General features: G+C 35.9%; 1 protein-coding gene across 1 annotated transcript; it reads right to left on the reverse strand.

Annotated features, from left to right (window-relative positions):
* Positions 1-1,832: 1,832 nt before the first annotated feature.
* Positions 1,833-9,977, reverse strand: LOC122047068 (plasma membrane ATPase 1). The gene is made up of 21 exons (XM_042608100.1): positions 9,315-9,977; positions 9,080-9,199; positions 8,866-8,964; positions 8,645-8,782; positions 8,341-8,475; positions 8,052-8,231; positions 7,736-7,942; positions 7,067-7,186; positions 6,852-6,971; positions 6,620-6,742; positions 6,432-6,536; positions 6,212-6,356; positions 4,432-4,596; positions 4,113-4,351; positions 3,999-4,031; positions 3,719-3,800; positions 3,401-3,561; positions 3,010-3,195; positions 2,743-2,925; positions 2,488-2,666; positions 1,833-2,078 (listed from the first exon to the last, which is right to left on the reverse strand). Exons 1-21 carry the CDS (start codon positions 9,381-9,383, stop codon positions 1,982-1,984), a joined length of 2,886 nt encoding a protein of 961 aa, XP_042464034.1. The 5' UTR covers positions 9,384-9,977; the 3' UTR covers positions 1,833-1,981.
* Between the last annotated feature and the right edge of the window lie 1,646 nt (positions 9,978-11,623).

The raw sequence follows: 11,623 nt of genomic DNA on the forward strand, positions 1-11,623 counted from the left end.
GTAACTGAAAGTCAATTTGGATTTATGTTTGAAAGGTTAACAATATAAGTTATATATTTTCTCAAGCAATTAATTAAAAAATATCGAGAGCATAAATAAGATCTACACATGTTATTGAGTTTTAAGAGAAATTATATGGAGAATTCTAAAAAAGAGATGTGCTAGCGTATAATTAATTAAGGATATGTATGAAAATGTAACGACCAGAGTGAAGATTTCAAGTGGATTAACTGAAACATTTCCAATAAAAAATAGGATTACATTAAGGATTAGCTCTAAGTTTTTATCCTTTTACACTAATCATGGACGAACTCACTAACACATTCATGATACAGTATCATGATACATGTTGTTTGTAAATAATATTATTTTGATAGATGAGATACATAAAGGAGTAAATGTTAAAATAGAATTTTAGTGGAAAACATTAGAAGTGAGGTTATAGCCTTAGTAGAGTATAAATAAAATATATAGAATTTAAGTTTAGCAATATTAGAAGTAATGCGATTTTGTTAAAATAGAAGATGATGAGTTGTCTAGAACTAAGAATTTTAAGTATTTATGATTATTTTTGTAAAACAATTGAGGGATTGAGAGATATGTATTACATATAATATAAGCAGAATAGTTGAAATGGATGTTAGCGTCGGGTGTTTTATATAATTGTAAAGTACCTTTAAAACTTAAAAGAAAATTCTATAAAATGATAGTTAGACCTGCTATGATATATAATACTGAATGTTAGGCTATGACTCGAGCACATGAGTAAAAGATGAAAGTTACAGAGATGAGGATGTTAAGATGAATGCATGAATATATTATGATGGATAAAATAATAAATGAGAGTATTAGAGAAAAAGTTGAACAGCCCTGGCTGTCTTTTGGGGCTCCCGCAGCAAACAACTGATGATCTCTATGGGTCACTGTCGGGCACGATCGCGTGCCAGTCGCACCGATTTTTTCATAACAGATCCATTATCACCCCACCTTCGTCAGTCGACGCTGTCGTCGATTCCAGCGGTGATAGGGCGTGTGGTTTCTTTAATTCGGATATCAAAATGAAAGATACTTTTTTTTAATCGAAACTCGTCCAAATACCTAAATTTATTAGTGCCTTGAACCTATAATCAATAATCGACCAAGTTTCAAATTCAAAAAAAATATCATTTAGACACTTTTGAAAGTTCCAAACCTCTTTTTATTTTTTTTAATAATTTTTAATTTTTATAGGTTAGAATTTATTTATCTATTTCAGAATTATTAAATTTTTTCCAATAAAATAGATAACAGTTTTTCGTTGTCGATTTCTCATTTTATTTTCTCCATAATTCCTCTTTATAAGATGATCGTTATCCGACATCATAACGCATAAAATCTAACTAACCCTGACTTAAAAGCCCCAAACTAGGGCAACAGTGAAACCCAACTCAACTCCCCAAGATCAATATGCAAAAATCCTATTAAAAAAAACACTTTCAAAATCCAAACAGATTCATTGCAGTCTATCAAATCTCAGCATAATTTAACATATCAGACTGTCAAGCTGCTGACTCCTATCACAAGAAGAATCTTCAGGCAACTGCAACCCAACCTAACACAATCTCACATGCAACACATTAATGATATCTACAAGTCAGATACTCAAATCTCCACCTACATGTGCTTCAAAACATCAGAGCAGTGCCTGCAATAATGAATCACATGGAGTTGCATCCTAGCATTTATTACATAAATTTGTTCATCAGATACTAAAAACAAATCATGAGCTCAATAAAAAAAAAATGATGCAAAACAGATTGATGGCCGTTAGATCTGGAGACAGTCGTTTGCACTTGATATAATGCAGATTGCAGGAATAGAAAATAGAGATTCCAGATTGTTTCAAAGACATGAAGTCTCAGGTCAAAAGTATAAAGGATGGGTTACAACTTGAGTGACAGAAATATAACTTTCACTCTTCAATAGTTACATAATTGGAGGATCACACAGTATAAGCCTGCTGAATTGTGTCAATGTCCAAGCCCTTCAATCTTACGACTGACTCGACGTGTCCTTTCAGAGTGTGCAGTTCCCTCAGCCTAAGTTAGGAAGCAACATCACAAATATAGTGCCATTACAACAGTGTATCATATGTAAAATGAACGAAGTGTCAGTGGAAATAAATACTCAAGTAGCATTTTTGTTTTTGTTCAACTTTGCTCGAAATAGCATCAGGAGAACACGACAAATTAGTCTTAAAAAAACCACATGCAACATGTTGTAACTTATCGATGCCGCAAGCTGGCGAAAAGAACATGGAAAATCAGCATGCAACATGTTGAAACTGATTGAATGTGGCAGGCAAATAGTTGGACTTTAATGTCAATGTATCATTTCAAAACCAGTTAAAAAGACACCATGAAACACATGAAGGATCAGTGCTAAAACAATGGAAAACTGAAACACGTCACAGATTGATTGCAGGCGAGAAAAGAGAATAGAACTAACCTTGCAATCTCAGCTCTTCTTTTTGCTTCTTCTGCCATCTGATTCAATTCTGTGATGCCACTCCTTTCATTGAACATCTTAGTATCAGGTGGTTGCAGACCATGCAATGTTCTTTGAGCATGGGCCCACTTAAGCTCCCTCGCTTCTTTCCCGAAATCCTTCTGCCTTGTAAAAGCAATCTACAAGAAGAAAAGTTTGGATTAATTAAAATTCAGTGTGAAAACATGTACTAATTTGTTTCTTGGTATAAATTACTCTTTGTTCAATGACAAGATCCCAAGCCTTGCCACTCAGAGCATAGCGGATGAGGAACTTGATAATATCTAGCGGGAAATAGAAGATGATGTTGTAAAGCCAAATGACACCAGCCCATCCCCATCCGATCCCTTTGATTGCCGCAAAACCCCAGTTGGCGTAAACAGCTATCAGTGTGGCAATCTGCGGTTGGACAAGGTACAAGATGGACAAGAAGATTAAGGAATCTGTAGATAAGCACATTGCAAAAATTAAAGGAAATTTTACCAGCTGAGCAACCAAGAAAGCAGTGACGAGTAAGAAACCGGGTCGCTCGACAAAAGACCAGCTGCGTGATCTCGTAACAAATATCAGTGCCTGACTAATGGTGCTCACTTGCAGGTAGACTGCAGATGCAAGCTTTTGAATGTCATCCTGGGCTGTTTTTTCAAGGCTTTCAACATGGAATATGCGCTGACAATTATAAACATGTACAGCAACAGTTAGTTTGAAGATATAATTAGTACAAGTAGTTGAGGAATATTAAGAATATTCCAGCTTAGTGCAATTTCTTAAACTAACTGGCAACTTCGACAGATTAATAACTTCAAATCTTAGTCATTCAAAGCCTGATCCAAAAGATAGTTTTGTTTGGACTTGAACAATAAAGTTATTCTACCGGGAAGAAATTAGTTTTGTAGGCAGCCCAAAAGAAAATGACTGTCATCATTGCCAAGTAACCACCAAGGATGATTCCAGTTGCAAAAATCTCAGCAAGCTTCCAACTGTCAGGAAGAGGGGATGGTTTGACTCTGTCCTTCGATATAGTCATAATAGTGCCTGAAGACATTCGTATAAAATGAGTTTGTGTTCAAAGGAGAACCATTACAAGTATGAACTACAAGGTTAAACATAGCATTTACCAAAAAAACAATAAGATAAAAGGATAAATGCTGAACCACAATGGTGCATAAATGGGAAAAAAAAACATTATTACCGTCATTGAGAATTGCAATGATAAGAACCATAAACGGTGGGAAATCGAATTCCCATATAAGCGCAAGAAGCATAAATCCAAGCTGTCAATGTAGACACAGTTTTAATATTTGCTCCTAAATGGATGCCAAAATTAAAAAATAATAATAATAGAATAAGAAGAAATGTATCTTTTGTTTCTTTTTAATTCTTTAGCAATTTTTCTTCCTGAAATGCATGCTAGAGCATAATATAGCACCTGATACATGATGAAACCCCAAAAAAAAGGATAAAGAACATACCACAATACGGATTGTAATGGAAACTGCATAAATCTGTAAACAAAACTAGTAATTAGATTGTAATTTGATAAAGTCAGATTGGCATAATGCTGACTGAGAAGTATGAGCACATACGGTATAATTTTTCATACGCTGGAAGATCGCACGACTAGTAAGGACAGCACTGATAATAACACTCAGACCAGGCTCAGTGAGTACAATATCAGATGCACTACGAGCTGCATCAGTTGCATCTGCAACTGCAATCCCAATATCAGCCTTCTTAAGAGCTGGAGCATCGTTTACTCCATCACCAGTCATACCACAAATATGCTTCCTTGCTTGCAGGCGCTTAACAATTTCATACTTGTGCTCTGAAAAAATAGATGCGTTTTTATGTTCATCTTTTGTAGTAATGTGAGAATCTTGTTGCAGTAAAGAACCTCAAGGATACCTGGAAATACACCAGCAAAACCATCAGCCTTTTCGATTAATTCATCGATTGGCAAAGCAGCAATCGACTCATCCTTGTTCTGTCCCAATAAAGCAGACGAAGGATACATATTAGTACCCATCCCCAAACGACGACCAGTTTCCTTTCCAATTGCCAGTTGATCACCTTATGGAGAAAAATTTCAGTCGAGATATTATAATGCATTAACCAACACAATTGTTTCATTTGCAATTACTAGGACAGAACAGGTATGATGTACTCATTCCAATTATAGTAGCTGAACTACTATGAATGGCTCCATCTCTAGACATTTAATGGGGAAAAATGTAATACTAGTGAAAAATACAACAATGAATAATATCTCTAATTTTACACAATGAAGGGTTGCATGAATTGACATTTTCTCAACCCCTTTGGAAGATAAAAAATTAAAACGACAAAGAAAACCTCACTGAACTGGCAATTCTATAGCAAAGATCATTTCTATTAGTAGTATAAATATTTTGAATGATCAATTAGATGTTAAAAAGAAAAATATGATATAACATGACAAATGTACCTTCATTTTTCTGTATTGTTTATTAGTGAAAATAATATGCTCTCTAATAGAAAATGGCTACACAAACTAAAAGCTTATTAAATTGTATGTGGTAAGTTACTGAACTTTTCTTCCCTAACTATCCAATACATTCAAGAAATTCAAAGGCGTGGGGAAAATAGTAATATACAGCACTACACACTTCAGCAACACAAGAAGATGACCTAACATGAACCAATCAAAACAGAATTCAGGAGGTGGAGGAAAGAAAGAATATAATGCCAATCTGAAATTTCATAGATAAAAAGTTGAGTGTTTCTCCAAGGCAACTGCCCTTTTGGGGAGTCATTGTCATTAGATTGACGGTTGGAAACAAAACCTGACTGACATGTCTGCAATCTCAGACAAACTGAAAAAGGAAAAGCGCTCCTGATGAGGTTGAACATAAGAATACTAGGGAATTTTAGATAACCAATGGAAGTTTTACATTATGTGCAAGTTAACGACATCTGAAGACAGAGAACAATTGACCAAGGAGAACCAATCTTAACCAAATACCTACGGAGTCCTGCTTATCCAAAAAATAATCTTTCCATTATTCAACAATCCCATCCAAATCAGGAACTGACTTTGATTGTTTCAGTCAAGAAATAAGAAAGCCAAAGAAGCTTCATATGAGGTCAGGACAAGAGGTACACATATGACAGGTGAAAGTGCTTATCCAATCAGAAATACGTCCTGATTGTTAGGCAATGATTACCCTACCATTTTTCAGGCAAAACAATCCTTCTAGTGACACATTGATTGAATAGCAGCTTCTCTGTATGATTGAAACGGAAACTGCATTGTCCAATACTAAAGATAGACAACACCCCAAGGATGTACAGATGACCACTTATTACCACTCCAATTACCTTGGCAGACTCACTCAGAACTATACTTATGCTAATTCAGAGTATCTCTGTGATACATTTTTTCACATGTTCAACTGTCTGGTAGAAGATTGGTTGAATATGTGCAATGGTGACTTCTTGAGAACTAGAATGCAATAATCCCATTAGATGAAATTTGTATTCATATCATCTCACAGCTATGTAAAGATGATACTGTCATTTTTTTTTTCAATAGAATGCTTAAACTAAACTAATTTCTCCAGCAAAAATCCCTAAAAGCAATTAAATTGTATAATCAAATGGAAGCAAAGCCGAAAGCAAGAATGACCTTCTACAGAAGATAGCATACCCGTAATCATTTTTACATTGACACCAAGATTCAACGCCCTACGAATTGTTTCGGCACTGTCATGTCTCGGGGGATCAAAAAGTGGCATGAGACCAATGAATTTCCATGGACCTCCTGGGCTCTCTTTTCTTCCATCTGGAACTTCCTGTACAGAATTACAATTAAAAACCACTGGAACTTTACCAGTCAAAACAAAGATTTTTGGTTCTTTATTTTCTACCTGATATGCAACAGCAAGTGACCGCAATCCACGCTCAGCAAACTTGTCAATAACAGCATGGACCCTTCGCTCTATCTCAGACTTATTGTGCGCAAGATTCAAAATCTAAGGCACAATAGAAAAACAGCTATCCAGTCATATGTTGATTTTAAGTTACTAACAAAATCACAGGATGCTGAGGTTTGTACCTGTTCCGGTGCACCTTTGCTAACTCGATATGTTTTCCCCTCAGTATCAATATAAGTTAAAGCAGTTCTCTTGTCAGTAGGATTAAATGGAAGAAAATGAATCTCTTGAATACCAGCCCGTGCCTTTTTAACATACCAATAGAAGAAAGAAGATCGATATTACACATGCAAGGAAAACAATGCAAAGGTCTGCATAATCGGTAAATACGATTATGAAGAAACAATAGCTAACCTCCATCGGATCAGCAAGCATCCCAACAATAGCAGTGTCTATAGCATCTTGATTTTCGGTCCTCGAGGCTCTAGCAGCCATCAAAATCACAGTGTCCTGGCTTACACCTTTGGAGAAGACCTGAGTAAACTCGTGATATTTGTAAGTACAAAGGATCATAAAAGGATAAATCAATAGATGACAGCATTTTTCTATTAAGGAAATCAAACAAATACCTCAATAAGGTTCTTATCTACAGTGAGCTTGTTCAAAGTCAGTGTGCCAGTCTTATCACTGCATAGCACATCCATCCCAGCCATTTCTTCAATTGCAGTCATCCTCTTTGTAATAGCGCCCTGCATCAGTTCCAAACTGAATCAAACAATTCTACACAAGCATTTTGGATGATTTACAAAGGTGCCCTAGGAAATTCTTAAAAGTTCAATTCATCTGATCAACTCCCCATTCCCTCATCTGCATGTCTCTTTAAATTGCAATGGCTTTTCTTTAACTCCACTGTCAACATTTCATCAATTCCTGCCAGTATTCCTGGGATCTGTAGGGTCCTCTCTCTTGCATTGTAAACACTTCTATGAGTCCAAAACATTAGCATTTTTGTTACTGGATTCTTTTCTTATAATTCAATGGAGATAATTGACACTAAGAAGATTCACGTAGCAAACACCCAAATATTTGAGGCTCATGGTGTGTTGTTTTTATAATTGCCCTAAGAAACATGGGAAGCCATCAAGGTCACACAATCTGCACATTTCTTGATTGAGGCTACTGGACAAGGATCACAGAAGTTCAATTTCTATCAGGTGGTTTATTTTGTATGTGGTGGAGGGAACCTATCACTCATAAGGCACAAAAAGAAAACAAAATGACAAATGGCTTTCACAAACCTGCTGGGCTAAGCGATGTGAACCAATTGCCATTGTAACTGACAGCACAGTAGGCATAGCTATGGGAATTCCTCCAATGAGAAGAACCAAAAGATTGTCAATTCCAGGACGATAGGCTCGGTGCTGAATAGGATACATCACAATTATTTCTACAAACATTCCAACTGCAATTGAGCAAATGCAGAAATTCCCGATAGCTGTCAAGACCTGCAAATACAATCTGTTAATGTAAGTGCTAAAATGATGGTAACAGTATCAAAATTATCGAAAGCTAAATTCACAAGGAAAATTTTGAATATATAGTATTGGAACTTGCCTTTTGAAAGTGACCAACTTGGTTGGTGGAGTCCACTAGATGTGCAGCTTTGCCAAAAAAGGTATGTACGCCTGTAGCAATGACAACAGCTTCAATCTCACCTTGTTTGCAAGTGGATCCCGAATACACACCATCGCCGGGGCCTTTGGTGACAGGTAACGACTCCCCAGTAAGTGCACTCTATCAAAACGGCATTAAAAGACACAAAGATCAAAAAGAAGAATTTGCCTACATAATCAAAATAATACTTCATCTGGTGTTAGGGATGAAGGAACCAAAAGGCAAGAACCTGATCTATCTTCAAAGGATCTCCTTCAAGCAGACGGGCATCTGCAGGGATGATGTCTCCAAGCTTGATGCTAATAATATCCCCGGGGACGAGGATGGCAGCTTCCTCCTCACTCCACCGACCATCTCTAAGGATCTGAATTTTTCATATATAAGGAAAAACATCTTCAGCTCAAGTTGTTACTAACTTTATGGAATTAGGCAATCTTTTATTTGCAAAAAACAAAAAAAAAAAAAAAAAGAGGTGAAAATCAAAAGGACAAGAATGGTAAAACGTGGAAGTGGGATATAGAGTCAATTCCAACCTTAGCTTTAGGTGCAAGGCGAGCCATGAGGGCAGCAGCAGCATTGCCAGCATTGTTCTCCTCGATGAAACTAATGGTCGAGTTGATAACCAGCAGGGTTATGATACCAACAAAGTCCTGCCAATCTGGAGGTTTCCCCTGTCAAAGAAAAAAAAAATGGAAAATTGGAAAAAAAAAAAAGTGCGGGAAGAAGAGTTTGACCCTATGGTAAGTGTCCATACCCCTCCATTGGCAAGCGCGATGGCCATGATGGCGGCCGCCTCCATAACCCAGGACAAAGGGTTCCACATGAATCCCAAAAACTTCAGGAACTTACTCTCCTGAAACCAAACACACAAAACAAAAAGTAGAATTAAGAAAATAAAACAAAAGAAAGGATAGTTTTCCTCTTTCTAAAATCAACAAAGGATTTTTACAAACGGAGATATACAGCACCTTCTTCTCCTCGAGCTTATTGTGGCCGAAGATGGCGAGGCGCTCCTCCGCCTGCTGCGTGGTGAGACCCTCCCGGGTACATCTCAAATTCTCAAACACTTCCTCCAACGGAATGTTCTCCTGCAAATGCCACCAAGCAAAGATTCGTCACAAACAGTTCTCAAAAGCGAGCACAACAATGGGAGAGATCAACGCGAGAAGGCAATTTTTTAGAAAATGAAAAAAATAAAAATACCAGATCGACAGCTTCCTTGAGCAGAGCCTCCATATCAACACTCTCTTTGAGACCTTCCTCGTTTCCCATCCTCTCCCGTCCTCCCTCCTGCAGCAAAAAGCTCGCCTTTCTCGCTCCCCACCCCTCCCAACGTTTCAAACCTCTGTTGTTGCTCCCCAAACCAGAAGAAGAACAAGACCAAGAGTAAAAATCGGGTGAAGCGAAGCAGAGCGCCGAAAAGAAAGCCCAAAAGGCGTTTTTTATAAAGGAAAGGAGGGAAAGGCGATGAAAAGGAAGGAGGAGAGTAGATCAGACAACCAGCGGCATCTTTGCTGGCTTTAGCCACATGACAAGACTCCCTCTTCTCCAATGAGTCTATCTCAGACAGACGGAGTCACCGCCCACGCAGAAAGATACCAAAAACAAACAGCAAAGATTAGGCTTGGGACCAAATCCATCGGAGAGAAGGGGGAAAAAAAATTACTTCATGGGAGAAAATCGATGAGTAACATTAAAGATAACGGGACAGCGGCATTGCAGGTAGATCTCCACCTCCCTCCATGGCTCCAACACAACTCCAACCTTCGATCAGAGTAGAGAAACTAACCGACGCCATCAATGGCGCTCCGGGATCCGTCGCACCACCTTCTGTGCTACCGTACACCACGGCTTCCAGGATCAGTGAGTGATTCAGTGCACCTAATCGTACCAAACAAATTCCCCTGAATTTTTGCCGATGTCTTTTTGAGCCGAGAACGAGTGGGTCCCGCGGGTAAATTAACTCTCACTTCGTGGGTTTGTCCTTGGCTACGGAACCACTCTCACTCTCTCCGCGTGTAAAATAGCAAACGTACCACCCCTGAAATTATGTAATTTATGATAAAATAATTTGGAAAAAAAATAAAATTATTCTCATATAAAAAAAATCAAAATAATATTTTTTTTATCGCAAAAGTAGGGACGTAAATGAACCAAGTCATTCATGAACTATTCAAAACTTGATTCGATAAAAGCTCGTTTAATGAGACTCGTTAAGATAAACAAACCAAGTTCAAACTTCACAATATTCGACTCGTTAGCTTGTGAACATGTTCGTTAAACTCATAAATCAATTTATAAATAAAAAATAATAGTTTTGATATTGAATTTATAGATTTTACACTCATGAAATATATAGACAAATATATTAAATTTTTTTATTAGAATAAAATTATAAATTTTAATATTAATATTATATTTTTCTCTAAATATTTAATTTAATTTTTAATGAATATTTAAATTTATAATTTATATTTATTAAGCTCGTTTAAACTTGATAAAAGCTCGAAAAAGCTCGTGAGCCATGAATATATTCGTTAAATAAAGTTCAAGCTCGACTCAATTATAAACGAGTCAAACTCAAATATTTAAGAGTTCGACTCGATTACACCCATATTCAAAAGTATTGAAATTATTTTAATTTATTATAATAATTTAGATTCAAATTAGGGTAAAAATTAAAATAGTAATTTTTTTAATGATGCGCCCCTTTTTCTTTGTTTTAAATACATATATATTCATCTCATTAATATTCATGAATAACGTTCGTTCATAAACAATATTTGTAAATCATGTTCAAGCTTAAACCAAGTTTCAGCTCATAAAAAATAAACTAAATCAAGTTTAAACTATCATTTTAAAAGTTTGATTCATTTTAAATTCGATTTAACTTGACTTGATTATCTTATCAAATAAACTTGAATATCATAAAATTTAATATATCATCAAATCACACGCATTGTGTGAGCTAGACCCCTTATACCATAAACTCTCGTTTATAAAAAAAAATTAATTTAATATCATACTTGATCTTATCCAAAAAACCTAGAAAAATATGTTTTCTAACATCGCTAGGATCTTAGCCAAAAAGCCAAGAAAAACATGTTTTCTAATATTGTCGACCCAAGGTATTTATAAAATTTTTTTTACTCGTAGTATTGTCAATTTTAAGATGTGGAACTAAAAAGAATTCTAGATTTCTAATTGATTAATGAGAACAATTCTTATAATACACCGCATCTAAGTCTCGAACTCTAGATTTATCATTGACCCAAGATATTTATAAAAGTTTTTCTACTCATAAGGTTGCCAATTCTAAGATATGAGACTAAAAAGAATTTTATATTTCTAATTGATTAATGAGAACAATTCTTAACCTAAGTCTCAAACTCTAGATCCCTGATTGATTAATAAGAAAAATTTCTAATAATACGTCGTAACTAAATCTCGAATTTTAGATGATTGATTAATAAGAAAAAATTTTCAATAATACATCGCAACTAGAGCTTATA

The sequence above is a fragment of the Zingiber officinale genome, chromosome 2B, assembly GCF_018446385.1.
Source record: "Zingiber officinale cultivar Zhangliang chromosome 2B, Zo_v1.1, whole genome shotgun sequence".
NCBI lineage: Eukaryota > Viridiplantae > Streptophyta > Magnoliopsida > Zingiberales > Zingiberaceae > Zingiber > Zingiber officinale.